This window comes from Hydra vulgaris, chromosome 09 (genome assembly GCF_038396675.1).
Source record: "Hydra vulgaris chromosome 09, alternate assembly HydraT2T_AEP".
NCBI lineage: Eukaryota > Metazoa > Cnidaria > Hydrozoa > Anthoathecata > Hydridae > Hydra > Hydra vulgaris.
The window spans coordinates 55,814,444-55,835,645 of NC_088928.1; the positions used below are offsets into that span (position 1 = coordinate 55,814,444).

Sequence of the window (21,202 nt, forward strand, 5' to 3'; positions counted from 1 at the left end):
TCTTGAAACTTATGGGACTTTCTAAAATTTTCTGAACTGTTTTTTGGAAATCTCTTAAATTTTCTTGAATTTTCTGGAGTCTTCTAGAAATTTATAGAAATAATTATTTCCATAAACTTCTATTAATAATAAGACAGCCATATATGAAGACTGCCATACTGTATTTTATATTGCCATATGCCAAATACTTATTTCTATTAATAATAGAAACAACTAATCACTATAGGCAGTCAAGTAATATAAAAGTACAATGACACTTATATTATTATTGCCTTTCAGAAATATATTCAAGTAATATCTTCAATCATAATGTTCCATCAGTGATGAACCCAGAGTTTTTTTGAGGATACCTTTTTTTTGGGTGACCAAGGGAAGGGGGAGTGTTCTTGTGGTAACCCCTTCCCCCCTCTCCTTCAGATAAAACCTGAAGTGTTCATCTTTATTTTTTTCTTATTCGATTTTTTTATATCACCTTCTTTATTTCTTTATTATAAGATAAGTTGTTGATTAAAATCAAAATCAAGGCACAATAATTCAAACCCAAAAAGCTTATCAAAGGCATTTCAATGTGAGAGATGCTCCTAGTAGGAATGCAATTAAGAGCATGGTTAAAAGATTTGAAGATCAAAGAGCTGTAAGTGATCTGCCACGTTCTGGAAGACCTAAAGCTGTTTGTACGGATGAAAACAAAGAAAGGATACGTGACTGTGACAGGAGAGAGGTACAGAGCAATGCTTCAAAATTTCTTATGGTCAGCAATTGAAAATCGAGTTGGAATGTGGTTCCAGCAGGATGGAGCAACAGCTCATACTGCAAGAGAAAGCATGCAATTACTCTGGCAACATTTTAATGGAAGAATTATTTCTCGATTTGGTGATGTCAATTGGCCATCTCATTCTACTGATCTCACTAGCCCAGACTTTTTCTTGTGGGGATATCTAAAGGAAAAGGTTTAGGCCAACAAGCCGCAATCTTTAATGGAGCTAAAAGAAAACATCACTAGAGAAATAAGAGAAATAAGCCCAGAAACTTTGGAAAAGGTTATGGCAGAGGTAATCGAAAGAGCTGCATTTTGTGAAGCAGAAAATGGAAGGAATATGCAGGATGTTATTTTTCACACTTAACGATAAAGTTTCTAAACCTTAATAAAATTAAATTTGTGATAGAAAATCAATTTCCATTGCCTTGACTTTATGATACTAAAATTTCATGCATATAACTGTTAAAATAAAAAAGTTATTTAAAATTGACATGTTTCAGTGTCTTTTTTCCCACCCTCTATATATATATATATATATATATATATATATATATATATATATATATATATATATATATATATATATATATATATATATATATATGTATACATACATATATATACTTCTTTTAAATTATATATATATATATATATGTATATATTTATATACATATATATATGTATATATATGTGTGTATATATATATATATATATATATATATATATATATATATATATATATATATATATATATATATATATATATATATATATATATATATATATATATATATATATATATATATATATATATATATATATATATGTATATATGTATACATACATATATATAGTTCTTTTAAATTATTGAAGCTCAAAATACAAAAGTATTTTGAAATTCTATAATTTCAAAATACTAACACTAACGCTAAGTTTGTAAACATTAAAACTTGTTTTATTTGATTAAAATTGTATTATTTGACAAAAAATAAAATTACATATATTTTTAAAATATTAAAATGCTAGACATCACTCAATGGGTGTTGCAATTTGTGCACCAATAAATGATTTAAATTTGATAAAAATTAAATCTTATACAGCTAAAAATTAATATTAAATTTGAAGGGGAAATAAAGTCAAGAAAAGGGGGGAGGGGGTATAAAAACCATTACCTGAAGTTTATCTGAGTTATAAAATATCAAAGCTTTATCTTTTATTACTGCCCAGCACTTTTTTGACAACCCACATCTTGTCTAAGTTATACAAATAATACTATTATTATTTTTATATTAAAAATATTTCTAAAATACTATATCTATGAATAAAGTATATTTCTAAATTAATCTATATAAGATATTTCTAAAATACTACATGTATTTATAAAATATATTTCTAAAATACTGCGTGTATGTACAAAATATATTTTTAAAATAATATATAAAATATATTTCTAAATTATTGCATGTATAACTAATGATTAGTAATTATTGACGTTATAACTATATTTGTATGCGCTATATTATACATATAATCTATATAATACATATACATATACACAGTATATATATACTGTGTTATACATAAATACTATATAATACATATACACAACATTATACCTTGCATTTATGCAAACTCATGTTTATAACATTGCTTATAAATTATTTTGATGCATGGTCGCGCTTAATAAAGTTACTTAATGCAATTTGTATTCAATCAACTTCTTATTCTGCTTTATAAAATATTAATCCTCTTATTGAATGATTAGAAGTTTAGCTTCAATTAGAGGTTTTGCTTCAATTAGAAGTTTAGTTTCAATTAGAGGTTTAGTTTTACCTAGAGGTTTAGCTTTAACTAGAGGTTTAGCTTCAATTAGAGGTTTTACTTCAATTAGAGGTTTAGTTTCAATTAGATGTTTTGCTTCAATTAGATGTTTTGTTTTAATTACATATTTTGCTTCAATTAGAGATTTAGCTTCAATTAGAGGTGTAGCTTCAATTAGATGTTTAGCTTCAATTAGAGGTTTAGCTTCAATTAGAGGTTTAGTTTCAATTAGATGTTTAGTTTCAATTAGAGGTTTAGCTTCAATTTAGAGGTTTAATTAATCAAGATAGGCCTTAATGTAGTAAAATGTTCAGCTACAACTGTATTGTCTATATATTTAAGTCTAAAGTTTAATTTTAAACTTAATAAATACCTGAACAACCCAACCGGAATACAAAGGACATTCAGCAGGTATTGGAATTGTACCATTAAAACGACGCAAACTTTTAGACAGTACTAAAATAAAAAAAAGGTTAAAGTTACATCAAATAAAAAATCAAAACAAAACAAAACAAAATTAAAAAAGTAAAACTGTCAAACCATCAAGCCAGCTGTCAGCTTCACTCAATGTATCTGCTGCAATATGATATGTTCTAAGTGGTGTTGTAAGCTAAATAAATTTAAAACTTATTTAAACTAAAAACTGAATTTGTATAAACTTATGATATTTGTTATTTATCTTTTATGCTTTTTGCTTTTAATGTGAGTATACTAAACTGTTTTAACTGTTTAACTTAAAATTCAACTGGACTAACTGTCTAACTTAAAGTTTAACTAGACTGTTTGATTGATCTAATTTTATTTAATTGTTTTCATCATAACAATTCTCACCTCAATTGAAAGTAGGTCACCTGACTTTGAGATTTTAGAAACCATTTCTAAATCTATTTGTCCATTTGGTTTGCGATTCATAGCTTCCTGGTAACATTATTTTAAAATATTTATAGAAAATTTTTTATTTATTGCTGAATTAATTTTTAACTGCAAGTTGTTATTATACTTTTAATTACAAAATTAATTGTGAATTTAAAAAAAAAAAAATTTTTTGACGTTTTTAGAAAGATATAATTATTCAACTATTTCTTTTAAATCAAAAGCAATAATTGTGATTGGTGACTAAAAAAGTAATAAATTATTTAACCTGTCGTTTAAAGTAACTTAATTTTCCTTCACTGAGCACAAACCATCTTTTTTTCCAATTTTTTATTATACCACCCTGTTTATATAACCAGCCAACTTTTTCAAGTTTTTCCTAGACCGAAAAAAAAAAGAAGATATTTCAATCCTGACTATAACAAACTATATTTAACACAACAAAAAACATTATTAGTAAGTAAAATGTTCTTATGCAGATTAGTGTAGTGCCCCCTTCATAAGTGAGAAGTTCCGAGTTTTATCCTCACAACATCTCTGTGCAGCGGCCTTGTTAGTCAAGGTTCATGTTTCAAGTTATAGAGATGAGAAAGGGTTGAAATGACAATTAAAGTAGTCTCCTCAACTGTAGTGGCCATTTTGACCTTGGAGAGTTGATTTAGCATTTTAAAAAAAAAAAATACTGTAATGCATATATATATATATATATATATATATATATATATATATATACATATATATATATATATATATATATATACATATATATATATATATATATATATATATATATATATATATATATATATATATATATATATATATATATATATATATATATATATACATCAATAAATAACAAAGTACACTCAGTTGCATGTTCATCATTACATGCTTCTCAAAGTAGTAAACAAAAATTTACTCAACTGCATGATATATTACATATGTTCAAAGAAGTAATCAAAGTAATGCAAACTCTTATTTTTGTGGTTTTTTTTTTTTTTTCTATTTAAAAAAATAATGTCTTATAATGTGCTAAAAATATTTTTATTTTAATAAAAACTTTTTATTTATAATTTTCATTGATTTAACCAACTATCATTAAAAATATATTAAACCTGTTTTAACTGTTTCATATTTTGTGTTGTAAAGCTTGCACATGTTGGGAGCTTGGGTATACTTGTTTCATTTCGAGTTTCTAATGAGTCACCATCAGATTCTGTGTCTGATGTATCACTAGTAAGTAATCTTTCGCACAACAAAAATGGCTAAGATGATATAAGAGAATAAATAATGATATAAAAGCATAAAAGCTACAAAATCTACTAGTTAAATAAAAATAAATTTAATAATTCAGAAAAAAAGAAGTAACTTTATATTTTCAAAAAAAAAAAATCCAAACCTTTTTTTCTAAAGATCCATCCTAAAATAAATGATAATAAAGTAAATAAAGTACAAATTAAGTAAACAAAAGTAAATAAAATACAAAAGCAAATAGATCTAAAAAAGTTTAAATACTATAATGCATCCTATAATAAAATTTGAAGCATCTTAATCTATGATAATATTTGAATCATAATATGATTTAATTATAGAGATGTGCTAGGTACCTGGCTCTGTCCATGTTTTTCAACAGTTTTTTCCAGTCTTTATATTCTGAGTACCTAAAAAAAATGTCGGGATAATTCGAGCCAGGTACCTGAAACATGTAATCTGGGTACCCAGGAAGACTACCAGAATAGAAAGATGATGAGTACCCGGCTGACTGGGAACCTAGCATGAGTTTTACATGAACACTGTTATATATAGTCTTTATAGTTTTTACAAGTACATTGTATATATGCACCAGGTGCTCTATATAATTGTATGTCGCATCACAGTATAAGATAACTCATCCAGCACAGATTCTAGGTTTGAATTTCACCACTCCTAACTAAAAAAAAATTGAAATTTTTTAAAACTTCTTTTGGTTATTTTACGCATTCTTTAATGACTTTTAGCAAAACATTTCTAAATCGGTTTGAAATTTTTTTTAACATAAGTTTTTTTAACATAAGTTTTTTTAACATAACTTTTTTAACGTAACTTTTTAAAGCTGGTATTGGCAAAGAACTCGGCAGAATATTTTTAATAACAGATGTTGGGTCTAATGGTCATTATTTTCCCGTATTTGATTTTAAAAGATGCATCATCTGGCCTATGCAGTTGACATAACCATATAGTCTGAAACAATAAAATTGAGATATCATTACTCCATTTTTTTCTCTTATCTGGATTTTTCGAAAGTTTATAAATTGATATTTTTGTTGCAGTTAAATAGCAGTTTGTCTTCACTAAGAAGTACCATTTTAAAGGTGTCTTTAATTATTAAAATGACTATTTGTTAGTTGGACAATATTCGAGCACTTAACTTTTATATCTTAAAGTTGCGCTACCTGGGTTATAAACCAATCGAATTTGAAAGATTTGCACAGTACTATAAATCGCCATTCAGTCACTCAACTTTATTGTGTAAAGTCAAGGTCTGTTATTATAGATGACCATACCTATTATTATATAGAAAAGTTAAATGGCTTTTTCACTATACAAAAATGGTATTACTATCATTATAGTCATGCTAAATATAATTTAGCTGTTGACAAAATGTCTTTTTTTATATTTACAGAACAATTTTTTTTTTTTACAAAACAATTTTTTTTTATTTACAGAACAATTAATAACACCAAACATAACACAATGGCTAAAACCAAATATAACTCAATAGATTACACCAAACAAAATACAATGAATAACACTGAATATAACACAACAGATAACCCAAATATAATTCAAGACATCACATTCAAAACATTACAATTTATCATTTAAATTTTACAACTAAAATATAAAATAAAACAAAAACTATTTATGAACACAAAATAAAAATTCAACCTTATTTAATGTTGTGTAAACAGGTGCATGACAGTCCTGAAAAAAATTGTAGTCATTTTCTGATTCATTAAGCACAAAGTAATGAGGAGAAGCTAGAAAAATAAAAAAACTTTTTTAATTTTTATAAACAATTTATTTTTAAGAAAATTAATTTACTTTTACATTATAGTTTGTAACAATTTACTGTAACTATAGTTTTTTTTAATCATATTTTATATTTCTACTTTTCAACAATTTGAAAACTTTTTTTTGATTTTAATTTATTGATTTAATAAGATGAATTTAAAGTTACATAATTATGATGATTTATTAGATAATTCCAAAGTTACATCAACTTACTTAAACTTTTAAAAATAACAACAAGTTAAACTTATTTAAAATAAAAGTTGTCCTAAACTGATAAATCAAAATAGTTTAAAAATAACCATAAAATGTAGTGTTTAATTTATTTAGAATAAAAATCATGAATGAAAACATTAATTTTAATTCAAAATTTAAAAAATTTAATTTTTTATTGAATATATAAACTTCAATGTCAAAATACTTGAACATTTTAAACATACTTTTTATTAATTTTTACTTAAGCACTCCTTTTCAATTATTTTTTATACTCCTATTCAATTTGTTATTTATAAAAAAATTCAATTGCTAATATACTTATGAGCGACATATTTAGACAATAATGAAAATGCGATCTAAGTGATATTTTTGATCTCTGTATTCAAAATTTACAAAACTATATAGAAATTTATAACTAATTAATAATTTAACTTAAATTCTTAAAATTTTTATATCATAAAGTTGTTAAAAAAAAAAAAACTAATCATGCATCAAATCACAATTACTTGTTAATTCAAAACATATTTTGCAATATATATATCTAAAAACATCAAAAAATGAACTTGGAGCTTAAATAAATAACTGTAAAATAAACAACACTCATGATATAAATGATAACAAATAGATGATACTCACTAGTGCCTATTTCATCTGTCGCTATCTGCTATAACATATAAAATAAAAGCATTTTAATTTTTTTCTGTGTATTCATTTAAGATACATATAATTGCATTATAAATGCATTAATTAGAATTAAACTACCAGCAACATGAACAAATTACAAATAAGATAATGCGGTAGTGGTGAAGTGGTAGAGTACTTGCTATGTAAGTGAAAAATTTTGAGTTCAATCCCCCTCACATCCCTAGTAGTATCAGGCTCAACTTGTTTCTCTGCACAGTGGTATTTTTTGCCAAGGTTCATGTTTTGGAATTAAAGGTAGAGATAAGGCTGTACCCACAATGAAAAAAATGAAAAAAATAGAAAGCTGTCTCCATAACTGTAATGACATCCTTAGCTTTAGGGAGGTGATTAGTATTAAAAAAAAAAGATCTTCAATATGGTTATATAACTATATATATAACTTCACTAAAACACACTAAAATACTCAAGACATTTTTGTTTTGTTGTATTAGAAACTAATTATGTACTATCAGAAAACCAGTTTAACATATAGCTACATACATAAAACTGTGTATATATAGTATTAACCACTTTGTAAAATCAAACATATGGTTGTGTTGACACTAAAAATACCACCTACTATATACACTAGTTTGCTATCGGGAAGTAAAAATGGACTATAAAAAAAAATGCCTGTGCTAATCTAATACCTTTTGTATTGTCAAACAATATGGTTGCTATGGTTACTAAACACTATTGTTTTAGTAACAATTATTGAACATTTGAAAAAAAAAATAGAACCTCAGTGTATTTTTTGTCATATTATTATTCATTAATACTATTCTATTAATCTTTACTGTTATCTTGACAACAGTCTAAAGCTTTGTTTGAAAAATGTTTCTGTTTGAAAAATAACTCTCCTTTATTCTAGCATACTTAAATTTTCCCTTGGGCATTCACTGCTCTTGTGTCACCATTCGGCAAACTTTTAAGTCAAAATTTTAATAATATTGGACCTAGCCTGCAAGGGTTAAAAACAGAGTTAGAAAGACATTTAAAAAAAAACACGTTTAATACTAATTTTTAACTACGTTGAAAAATGTTTATAATTTATTAAACTCAATAAAGAAAGATCTCTGATTCAATATCTATCCTTATCCTCTCATTTAAAAAAATTAATATGAGCAATTTAAAAATACCTTGTCTTCAGTTAGCTGTAACAATTTCTCATCAAGACTTTCACTTGAAGTTGCAAAACTCTTCTCATGCTTCAAAGTAGGTAACATAAATGGCTTTGGTTCTTTTAAAGGTTGGGTGGAGGCTCTTATTGATGCACATCTAGTAGGTACAGGTGGTGGTTCGCAATTAGATTGTGATGTAGAGAGTTCTAATGGTTCATACAAATATTTTTCTGATTTTAAATCTTTTAAAAGTTCTCCGAATATTTCTTCATATAGGTGAGATGAATTTAATCTTGCTGGACTAACACATTCATTTGCGCAAGCTTTATAAAAATTGTTATAGATTATAGAAATTTACTGCTATATATTAAAATTTTACCTTATATAGATATATATACATACATACAATTATCAGAGTAACTAAAAATAATGTTTATTTTTAAGAAAATTTTTTTATAAAAAAGGATTATTTTTAAGAAAGGATTCCTAACATTAACAAAAGTGCTGATAGTCACACTCCATGTCTCCAGGTGATGTTCTTTTATGAATGCCTAATTAATTTCATGAACAGTGAAGTAGTACTTTGATCTTTAAGTTCCATACTCATATCTGGAACTTTATCTATAATTTGTTTTGCATCTAGCTTTTTTGTAGGTTTCTCAAGAGATGTTAAAACCTTCTCTTTGTTATACTTTCCACTTCATTGCTAAAAAATGAAAGAATGACTGTATGAATGTTTTAAGGAAAAGAAAAAGAAAAGTCTTATCTTCTTCTAGGATTAGTACATAAAATCTTTATGTGCAAAATATCAAAAAATTCTTGAATATCTTGGGGGAAAATTTTTTTGTTAAGTTTCTGTTTTGCGACCTTCATTATTCTTAATGTTTGGCATAAGTATCAACAAATTTTAAAATTATCAAAGAATCAAATGTGCATATTTGATTCTTTGAATATAGCATATTTGATTCTTTGATATATAGTTGCTTTGTTAGAATCCTGGCCTGTTGTGTGAAAAGGTGTGAGCAGTCTTTAATGTTGTGTATTCTGGAGAATGAACCAAGTTTGAACAACTTGCTTCTTTGATGGTAACTTGTTACCTGTTATTAGTTCATTGGGTTGAGCTATAAGCCAAACCTCAGTCTGAATTCTAGTCTCAATTTTAAAATTTTATAATATAGCTTTCATAATAATTTTCTACAGTGTCTACTCTTGCTGCTTATATTATGCTATATTATGGTTTGCTGCTTATATTATGCTGAAACTATGAATTTAATGACTAATGCAATATCAATTTATAGAAGATGCAACAATAGCAATTTTGATGCAACAATTTCACTTATTAAGGCAATATAATATTTACAATGTCGCATTGAGAGTTCCGGATGCCACTATTGAGTAATGATGACTATTATTATTGATGTTTCATAATTATCAGGTGTAGTTGTCAGAAGAAGTCATCCTGTCAGCTTTGTTTTGTAAACATCCTTTAATAACAACTGCACTAAAGAAAGAAATAATAGATAAGTTGCTTTTGACTCCAATACCAGAAAACTTCCGCTTTGGTAAACCAGAATTCAAAAATATTGGTTGTGACACAACTTTGACAAGTCTGATTGAACCTAAATCTCATTCGTTGTTCCGCATTTGAAAGTGAGCACTGTCTGGATTTCTGAATCAGTCGAGCAATGGCACTCAAACCATAAATTTAGAGTTGCAGAGCAATTTGTTTACACAGTAAAAGTTGTCAACAATGCAGCATAGCGTGGTCTCAAGTTAATTTCTAATTTTGCTACAATCATTACAACTGATACTGAGCAAAAGGCATGGTTGTTGCAAGGTGTCAAGCAGCATAGAAAGTTATATTATAGTTTGATAAAAAAACACTGAATCTGTGAAAGTACTTCTAGTGTGTAGAGTGTGTTGGTTATTGAATTTTCAAGTGAAGTCTTCCATGAAAAAAAGTAATTTTTTGTTACATTTGGTCACAAAGTGGCTAAAATAATATAAATAACATAAATACTAAATATTATTTTTTGTAAAATAAAATGTTAGATGTAAACATTAATGTGGGTTTTTGTATATATGATTAACTTCATGTTTAATATATGACTTTAAGCAAATGTCAGTTGTTATATGTATAATATTATATAACAACTGACATTTGTTTAAAGTCATATATTAAACATAAAGTTAATCATATATATATAAACCCACATTAATATTATATCTAACATTTTATTTTACAAAAAATAATATTTTAGTATTTATATTATTGTACACAAGTAAAAATAAATTATAAATTGAATGAAAGTGTAAATAATTTTTCCAAATTTTTCTTAGTATTACCTTTATCACACATGATACGTAACTCATCTCGCTCTTTCTTTAATTGATCTTTCTCTCGAATTAACTGAAACAGTATATCATATATACTTGAACACTCTTATGTAGACTAAAGATGACTTTCAAAATATAAAAACTCTATTTTTTGCACTATCTATTTTTTTAATATTTTTTTTTGTAGAGAATTAAAAACATATTATTTAAAAAGTAAAACACAAACCTCTTTAAAGTTTTCCCGAACCCATTCTTTTATCTTTTGCATCTTTTCCTCATCAAGAAGTATTAATGAATCATTCTCATGTCGCTTAAAAACATTAAAAAAAAATTATTTTTATATAAAAATTACTTTACATTTTATTGCATAAAAATAAACTTAATTTTTCAAGAAAAATTTTTTTATTTTTTCAAGATAAAAAAAAGTTTATTTTTCCATGGAATTAGTTCAACAAATTTCTTTAGTTTTAATAAAATATTCTTTTTTTTAAATTCAAGTTAACATCTTTTTGAAAAACTTTTTAACATTTAGGATGCTGTTATAAAACTCAGTTGGTGGCCCTTCAAATCTATTTGAATATTGTGAAGTTTTAACAAAGTGTGTGTACAACCCATTTTTTTTGGGTCAACATTTTTCACAAACCTATTTTCGACAAGAGCTTTTCTCACACTGCAAACCAAAGTTTTTGCTGATCAGTTGTCGCGTTATTGAATGCCTTTTGACACTATTTTCTATTATGTCGTGGTTAATTTCTTCATTGTTTTCACTGACTGATGTAATTTTTTGAAAACCTGCTCTGATGACTGTAACTTCGAAAAGCAAGAGTTCCTCTCTTGCTTTTCGAACTAAGCTTGTCAATATGTTTTTAAAACCAATTTTTGTGTAGTGTTGTTAAAGGACCACTTACTAAACATGTGACAGTAAAGGCCTGAATTGAGTGGTTGGAAATATGAAGAATGGAATGGTAAAATTGTTAGTTCCATGTCATTCTCTCGACATAGTAGAATTGCTGTCATAGAAACATGACATAAATGACCACCAGCTGCTAAAACTTCTCAGCATTCATAATTTGCATTTTTAAAAGGAATGAACACAGATTTAATCCATTGTACAAATTAATCCTCCTATATCCAATCAGAAAGAGACACAGTGTAGCACTGTACCAGGAGGTCCACCATTACTGCATTGAGCCCAAAAAGCAAGGTAATTATTTTGCAATCAAGGTAAGTATTTTTTTATTAAGATGCCTTTCTATGGCAACTGCAGGGCCTTAAATGCATCCAGTGTTAGTTGCTATTATATCAAGTACCAAAAATTGATAACAAGAAATAACAGCAAGTTTATTTGATTCAGTAATTCTCTTCAGTATTTGCAATTATTTTCCCATTCCAAAGAAGAACTTAATACTTCGGTTAGAAAAATTTCTCCCTTATGTGCAAAGCATTTACTTTTCTGAATTCCTTATAAGCACATTCCACAATTTATCTATATAGAGATATATAATCCCTTAAGACTCCTGCATTCGTTAAGACAGAATCAATAAAAAGTATTGCTTTATTGCTGGAATTTTGAACTCGATAAGCTGCTGCAATAATGTCAGGGTCATCACAAATGTTTCTTGGAATAATTAAAGAAACCATTTTTAGATTTTCTAGTTTGGGACAATACGGTTATAAAAAAACTTGTGAATCATTTTCTGTTTCAGAATTCTGTTCTCCTTCATTTTGAACTTCAGGATGAAACATCACATCAGCACTCTTTCATTTTATCTCTTGGTCTTTCTGAATTTGAAGTAGTATATTTCTGATTATTTTTCTCTGAATACTCTGTAAACACCTCTTGTCAGTTGTAGAAAAACACATCTGACAAGAAATGTTTTTCTACAACTGACAAGAGGTGTTTGATGTCATGAGCGTTTTATTTTTTCATAAGCTTCAGTGGGACCTTTTTCAGAGAAGCCTTTTGCTTCATTCATTATTTTTTATATGTAACCCAGTACAACCTGTTTCATGTCCTGCTGCCTTGTAGGATATGCTCTTTTAGGCAAAGGCTAGGAGAAGCCAACTTCAACTTAAAACACCCCCTGCCTTGAGGCTCTTGTTTCAGTAAAGGCTAGAGATGGTGTCTCGATAAAAATACTCATCTTGGGCAGATGTTAAATGCATCCGGTTACTGTCTTGTAGAACGCCTTTTAGGCAAAGACTTAAGGGGTAAATAAATTCTATTAGGCTGGTGCAGATGTAATACATCGTTTCTAGTTTAGGATGCTGGATCTTCTTGACACAATGCATGGGTTTTATGACTAGGCAACTCATTCTATTATCTGTTTTTATGATTAGGCAACTCATTCTATTATCTCCTAATGAGGGTATAGCTCTAAAACTCAGTTTTATGGTTCTGAGGCTGGCTGGTAGTCAGGTTTCCTGAACTCTGTAGTAGCTCTTAGAGAGGCTTATTCCATCAACAGCTGTTAAATATCAGAGCGCTAACAGTGCCATGTTGCGCATGGATAGTGTCCTGTTTTTACTTTTGGTTTGCATTGTCGAGGTCACATTCGAAGCCCTTGGTTATGGCTTAGAGTTTATTAATAGTAATGTGACAATTGCTTCGACTATTAAATAGTTTACTGAGTTCTATCTATGCTTTGAGTCAAGTTCTTTAACCAATTTAAAATGACTGAAGTACCAAAAACTATAAAACATAAAAAACCATCACCTAGTTCTCTAAACCTATCATTCACTAATATTCATAATAATATCATTCACTAATACTCATAATAAACCTATTATTCACTAATATTCATGGTCTTCAAAGTAACTTTTCTTTTGTCGAGTCGTATCTTTTGCAAAGTTCAACAAACCTAATTGCTCTTTATGAGACTAATTTAAGTTCGGCTGTCTCATCCTGTGATCTTAGTGTTGATGGTTATCTGCCTTTAATTCCTAAAGACTCCAATAGTCACATGCTTGGCCTGGTCATTTACATTTGTAAGAATTCACTCATTTGTCAGAAAACTAGGTTTGAATCAACAGACTATTCTTTTATGTGCTTTCATTTAGCACCACTTCTCTCTATCGCCTTTCTCTTTGTTCAATATCGCTTTCAATTATCTCAAAACTGAACTCTCTTTGATGTTATTTCTAATCAAATTGACCGACCCCTCTCTTTATCCATCAGCCAATATCATTGTTGTTGGTGACTTTAATGCTCATCACACTGAATGGCTTGGCTCTAGTGTCAGTGACTATGCAGACTTTAAAGCCCACAACTTTTGCCTTTCTTAATCTCTAACTCAAATAGTTAGATGTCATTAGGAAGAGAGTTACATTAATTTATTATTTTTGGAGAAAAAAAAGTTTGTTTTTAGAGTTAGTTGAGAAGAATGTTTTTTTAGTTAATAAACATGACCATGAGTAATAAATTGACATATATTTCAAATAGACTTCTATCACTATTGTTATTTTTGCTTCATTTATAGACGTTAACTAGATCTGCACGAAGTAGCCTGTATTTTACAGCTGTCATATTTAATGCCAACAATCTTTGGTCGTTTTGAAGCTCTTCTTAACACATTTTCTATTTGTTGTTTGTCTTTGAGAAGTCCAGGTTTAAAAATTGATCCACAGTATTCTAGGTGAGGGCGGACTAGAGCTGAAAATAGTTTTTTGAAGGATAATAAATCTGGATATGATGTAAATGTTCTTTTTATTATTCCTACTATTTGTGTTGCTTTGTTGGCTTGAATAGTTGTGTGTTTGGAAAATAATAAGTTTGAATCTATGTAAACACCTAAATCACGTTCGCAATTTGTGGGTTTAATGTTTACCCTTATATGTTGTTCTGGATAATGCATATTATAAGCATGAGATTTGTTGTTTTGTTCTAAGTGCAAGAACATTTATCAATGTTAAATTTCATTCCCCATTTTTTTGACCATGCAACAAGAGCATCAATGTCATTTTGTAATTCTTGCGCAGATTGAGTATTTTCAATAGAAAGGAAGATTTTGGTATCGTCAGCGAAAAGAGCAGCTTTAAATTTGACTACTTCAGGGATATTGTTGACATACATAATAAAAAGTAACATTGAAAAGACAGAGCCTTGTGGAACTCCACTTTTAACGGGTACCCAGTTTCAGTAATTACCATTAACAACTCTTTGTCTACAGTTTTTCAGATAATTTTTAATCCAATATAGTATTGATCCATATAACCAAAATAAAATATAATTATATTCTAAATAATTAAGATAAAAAGGATAAAAAAACATTTTTTGTTAAATTATTAAAAAAAAAATGGAAAAACTAATGTTTATCTTCAAATGCTTAATAAAATAAATTAAAATAAAAATAGAAAAAATAAACGTTTTACTAAAAATAAATTGAAAAAAAAACAAACAAACGTTTTATTAATTCTAAAATAAATAAAATAAAACATGCAAAATTAATGTTTCATTTAAAATTCTAATTAAGCTTAAAAAAAAGAAAATAAAAGGCTTTTTCAAAACCATATATATAAATGTTGATAAATGTTGTCGATGGGAATATTATGATCAAGTGATGATGTCCAATAATTAATTACAATTAAATGGTTAGTTAAGCAGGAATGATCTGGATGAAATCTATATTGATGTGGATTTAATAAGTCATTGTTAATCAGGTGTGTCATAATATGATTTTTTTATAATTTTTTAAAGATTTTAAAGATCTTTATTTAGGTACAAGTTATACTGATGAGGATCTAGTTACACTGACTAGGATCAGAAACAAGACTTATGTCTTGCTTCTGATCCTAGTGTTCAGTTTCTCCACATTCACCCTTAGGTGCTTCTGATCGCAGTTTGATCTCTTAAAACTATTATCTCATTCTTCTTTATCATCAGAATACGCCTATCATCACACCTCTTATCATCGGGACGCCTATCATCGTACCTCTTACGCCTATCATCGGGACCCTTTCTGGGATTTTCTTCTTGATGGCCCTTAGGTAGAATACATTCATCTTCCTGCTGATAAATGTGCTTCTAACACAACTTCTTGGATTCAGGCTGGCAAGGAATCTTTTATTCCCTCTCGATGATTCCAAGTCAAGCCTCATTCTTCTCTTTGGTTTACCTCACATTGTGCTGCTGCGACTTCCAATCAAAAGCATTACTTCCATATCTATCAGCAAAACAATTCTCCAGAAAACAGACATCTGTTTACTATTGCTAGAAACTATTGTAAAAAGGTTTTATCTAAGGCCAAAGCCCGCAACTCTCCGATCATTAAATCTTGTATTTCATCTCAAAAATTAGGCTCTCGTGACTTCTGGAGAATCTTTAACAGTATCAATAATAAGGGCAAATTGTTAACCTGTTTGACGGCTGATATGGGCGTCAAACAGGTTGATCCATTGCTTGACATTCGTATCACTCAATCCTCTGTATCAAAAGTAATTTCCTGCTTAGACTCTTCTAGAGCTCGTGGCCTGGACAACATACCTGTTATAGTCTTACAGAAGTGTTCTGGAGGGCAATCTGACTCATCTAACTACCGCCCTATTAGTCTTCTACCTATCATAAGCAAGGTTTTTGAATCTTTAATTAACAAACACTTAATCTCTCATCTTAAATCTAATAACTTAATTTCTGATCATCAATATGGATTTCAATCTTCTTGTTCCACAGTTAATTTGCTAACAGTAATAACTGATAGGTTTTATCGTGCATTAGATAGAGGTGGAGAGGTTAAGGCTATCGCTCTTGACATTTCTAAAGCTTTTGATAAAGTATGGCATGCTGGTCTTATCCATAAGCTTTCTTCTTATGGTGTATCAGGTAATATCATTAAGATTATTGAATCCTTCCTTTCCAATCGTAGTATAAAAGTTGTTCTCGATGGACAGCACTCTTCTTTATATTCTGTAATTTCAGGGGTTCCTCAGGGTTCTATCCTTGGCCTTATACTCTTTTTAATTTACATTAACGTTCTTACAGATATTCGTACATCTAAAGTAGCATTGTTTGCTGATGATACTACCATTTATACTTGTCTTGATAAGAAGCCAGCACTCTCTGATCGCTTGGAGGGGGCATTTGAGCTTGAAAAGGATCTCACTTTTGCTAGAGCATGGGGCTCACAGTGGCTGATAAACTTTAGTTCAGATAAAACCACATTTTTTCATCGTTATTGCAATAATTTAGATCTTCCTATATTTATGAACGCTGATGTACTTGATGAGTCATCTACCCTTCATCTTCTAGGATTAACTGTTACTTCTAATCTTTCTTGGAATCATATATTAAATCCATTGCAAAATTAGCATCTGCTAAGGTTGCATCTCTTTATTGTGCTCAACACTTTCCTACTTTGGATTCTATTCTTTATCTCTATAAATCTCAAATCTGTCCTTGTATGGAATACTGTTGCCATATCTGGGGCGGATCTTCCAATGATGCCCTTTCTCTTTAAACAAGGTACAAAAAAGCATTGTAAATGTAGTTGGACCTGCTCTTGCAGCCAACCTCCAACCATTAAAACACCATATTATGTTGCTTCTCTTTCTCTTTTCTACTAATACTATAATGGGCACTGTTCTAAAGAGCTAGCGTCTCTTGTGCTACTAAAATTCATTCTCGTGCTAGTCATTATTCAATTACGTCTCACCCTTTTTCTGTTTTTAAGTGCTCCAAAAACTTTCATTCATCTATTTTTTTTCCTTGAACATCAGTTCTTTGGAATTCGCTTCTTTTATCTTGCTTTCCTGATTCATATAATTTGCAATCTTTTAAGTTGTCTGTCAATTGTTATCTTGCTCTATAAACTTCATCTTTTCTCTTCCAGTAACATCTAACTCTAATAGTGGGTGCTTGCAGCCTTGTTGAAAACGAAGATGCTGTAAAAAAACAAAAAATTTGATAACCAATAGTTGTATTAGGAATGTTTCTGACTCCAGGAGAATGATCTTGAATATGAACAGTCTTAAAAGTATGTAAAGTATAACTTATAAGATGGAAGAGTGTTTCCAGAAAAAATCTCAATTGTAAAATCCAAGAAGCCGTTTTTCTCTATATTTTCTTAATATATAAGGTTACAACTTTTTTTTTGGTTTGTGATGGGGTTCTACTAGAACAACATGAACTTAGTTCTTCTTCGTTTGTGAGCAGCCAATTTGTCATCCATTTTTGCCTAATTGATGTGTAAACCTTGCATACCATGTCCTTATACACACCCTATGAATCTTCTAAAACTTTTTAGATTATGATCCTTCTAGAACCTTCAAAAACATTTTTCTAGGATAAAGAAATCTTTCTTTTAGAGTTTTAAGTACCTTTTGAGAACCTTCCATTATCTACCATAATACTCTAATATCTTCCATAACATTCCAGAACATTCGTGTCTTCAGAAATATTCTAGAATGTTCTTGAATGTTCTGAAAGGTTTCAGAATTTTCTGGAAAGGTTTTGAATGTTTTTGTAGGTTCCAGTGCTTCTATAATCTTCCAGAATGTTCTGGAATGTTTTTGAATGTTTTGGTAGGTTTCAGAATGTTCTATAATCTTACACAATGCTCTTGGACAGGCCTAAATATTATAGACCTTTGTTAAATACTAAAACCTTTTAGAATCTTATGCAATGCAATGGAACATTCCAGAGTATTTTAGAAATCTGTTTAAAACCTTACAGAATGTTCTAGATTCTTCTTTTTATATGAAACCTTCCAACTTTACAAACAACTTTTGTATAATGAAAACATATTTTTAGCAATTTAAGGGGTATTATATGTGCAATATTATAAAACTTTAGGTGTTTCAAAGAGGATGGTAGAAAAAATGCAATTTTGCTAGATAAATAAAACTTCACACTAATCATTACAGGGGTAATATCTATTGGAAAAGTTTTGGCTGTCAAGATTCAGAGCAATTTTATATTTTTTGAACAACCCTAATATACATATATATATTTATGTTTTTACTTAAGAAAAAAATTTGACTCTTTGCAGTATTAGATGCACAGATTTACCTTATTGATTACACATAGCATAAGTATCTCTACAAGATAAAAATTGCAAAACATTTCTCTCAGTGTTTTTTGAAATGTAAGGCTATAATAAAATTTCAAACCAGAAAACATGTTTTCTGTTGTGGAAAGGAAAAGAGATGTTTTCCTTTCCACAACAGAATGTGGGAATCTTTATAAGCAAGAGCTTATCAAGCAAGCACTCTACCACTACACCACTGCCACAAATATATATATATATGTATATATATATATATATATATATATATATATATATATATATATATATATATATATATATATAGATCTAAAGTTTGTTGGCTTTAGGAAGAGCGGAAGGAAAAAAGTGATTCTTACGCCAATACATACGTCACTTTTAATTACTTTTGACTTTCGTCCAACATTTTCGTGTTGGACGAAAGTCAAAACCATTAATTTAATTACAAATTAATTGTTATATAAAAAAACCACAAAAACGCAAATTTAATTGACCGGAATGTTTTTAAAAACATTCTGAATGTTTTTAAAAACATTCTGAATGTTTTTAAACATTCTAAATGTTTTTAACAATATAAACAATGTTTTTATTTTTATTTTTTTTAATAAAATGTTTTTATTTATTTTTTTTTTATTAAATTGTTTTTATTTTTATTTTTTTTACTGTAAATCATGCGCGGAGTGTTGCTACATCGACTATCTTATAGCCTGACTCGCAAGGGAGTGCTGCTACATCGACTGACAAATAGCCTGACTCGCAAGGGAGTGCTGCTACATCGACTGACAAATAGCCTGACTCGCAAGGGAGTGCTGCTACATCGACTGACAAATAGCCTGACCCGCAAGGGAGTGCTGCTACATCGACTGAGGGTTTGGTTGGGGCAGGCAGTCTATCATTATTGAAAAAAAAAAATTCCAGTCTTGAATTTTAATTTTTACTTTTTGTAAACAAAATATGGAAAAAACTTTCGGACAACATCTAAGGGTTCTATATATATATATATATATATATTTATATATGTATATATATATGTATATATTGTTGGCACTTACGGGGACATGTTTTTTTTGTTCCTGTTTTGTTTTTGTTTTTCTTTTTTCTATACTATTTTTATCATAAATAAAATTATTTTTTAATTTTTATAATATTTTTATTTATACATATTTAAATTTATTTTTTTAATATAAAAATATGTTTTTTATATTTATTTTTGTTATTTTTATTTATTTATTATATATTATATTTCATTTTTATTTTCATCTATTTACAAAAACAATTAATTACAGTAATATAACCATATTTAAACCTTGCCGTAACCCTAACCCTAAGCCTGACCTTGATACTGACCCAAACCAAACCCTCAGTTGAATGTAGCAGCACTCCACTGCAAGTCAGGCTATTTGATCATCGATGTATGTACTTTTCGTTCTCTATAAAAGTTAGTTACAGGGACATTTTTTTTACAAAAAAACTTTTAAATCCAGTGTTATTGCTGTTATGGATTATATAGAAGGGCTCGAAATAAGCGTACTACGATCGCGAATCGCAATTACTTTTCGCACCTTCGCGATTAGTTTTTTCTTAAAATTTGTTTTTCCGCGATCTTTCTTTTTTCCTGATTATTCTTTTTTTATTTTAGAAGATTGATACTCTATTTGCGAATATTTACTGTTCTTTTACAGTATAAAACTGCAGTGACTTCTGTAACGATAATTTTTTTTTTTAAAGCGGAGCATAAAGTAAAAGAATAGAAATAAAATTAATAGAAATAAATGGATGCAATAAATGGATAATAGCAATAAATAGATAAAGAAAATTTAATATTCTAAGCATTAAACTAGTGAAATGATTACAAAACGATCAAAATATTTACAATTATGATCTAATACTTTTTCTATTAGCAATCAAAAAAGTATTAGATCGTAAAAGATTCTATTATTTAGACACATTTTTTTCTTTCGCTTTATTTTATTGAATGAAAAAAGTGAACGCTAACTTTTATTAAAAAATACATTGAATGAAAAAGCAATAGATAGATATATCATGGGAATTAGACAAGTTTACTTAGATTTGAAAACTTACTTAATAAGAACTTAATTATCATTCTTGTTTATGATTGTGCGGGTTTTCATGAAAATGTTAAGTTTTAACATTTTATCATGATAATGTTTTCGTCATTTTTAATAGTTTTTTATAACTGTTTCAAATTTATAGATTGTTTTGTTAGAGTTTTAAATAAATTTTTTTACTGTTAAAAATTTATAGAAAATTAAATATTCTAGTTGTTTTAAACAGTTTAAAATATGTAAATAAAATAGAAAATGAAATAATTAATTAAA

General features: G+C 28.2%; 1 protein-coding gene across 2 annotated transcripts in view; it reads right to left on the reverse strand.

Moving 5' to 3' along the window:
- Window positions 1-21,202, reverse strand: part of LOC101238547 (pleckstrin homology domain-containing family H member 2) — a 96,736-nt gene that overhangs the window by 58,755 nt on the left and 16,779 nt on the right. For both annotated transcript variants that reach the window (XM_065806099.1, XM_065806100.1), the window contains 12 exons: window positions 11,093-11,176; window positions 10,876-10,939; window positions 8,548-8,852; window positions 7,361-7,388; window positions 6,386-6,477; window positions 4,857-4,877; window positions 4,573-4,722; window positions 3,723-3,833; window positions 3,413-3,499; window positions 3,122-3,191; window positions 2,955-3,037; window positions 1,933-2,013 (listed from right to left, as the gene is read on the reverse strand). In XM_065806099.1, the coding sequence (XP_065662171.1) occupies window positions 1,933-2,013; window positions 2,955-3,037; window positions 3,122-3,191; window positions 3,413-3,499; window positions 3,723-3,833; window positions 4,573-4,722; window positions 4,857-4,877; window positions 6,386-6,477; window positions 7,361-7,388; window positions 8,548-8,852; window positions 10,876-10,939; window positions 11,093-11,176 (1,176 nt within the window). The remainder of the gene's footprint in view (window positions 1-1,932; window positions 2,014-2,954; window positions 3,038-3,121; window positions 3,192-3,412; window positions 3,500-3,722; window positions 3,834-4,572; window positions 4,723-4,856; window positions 4,878-6,385; window positions 6,478-7,360; window positions 7,389-8,547; window positions 8,853-10,875; window positions 10,940-11,092; window positions 11,177-21,202) is intronic.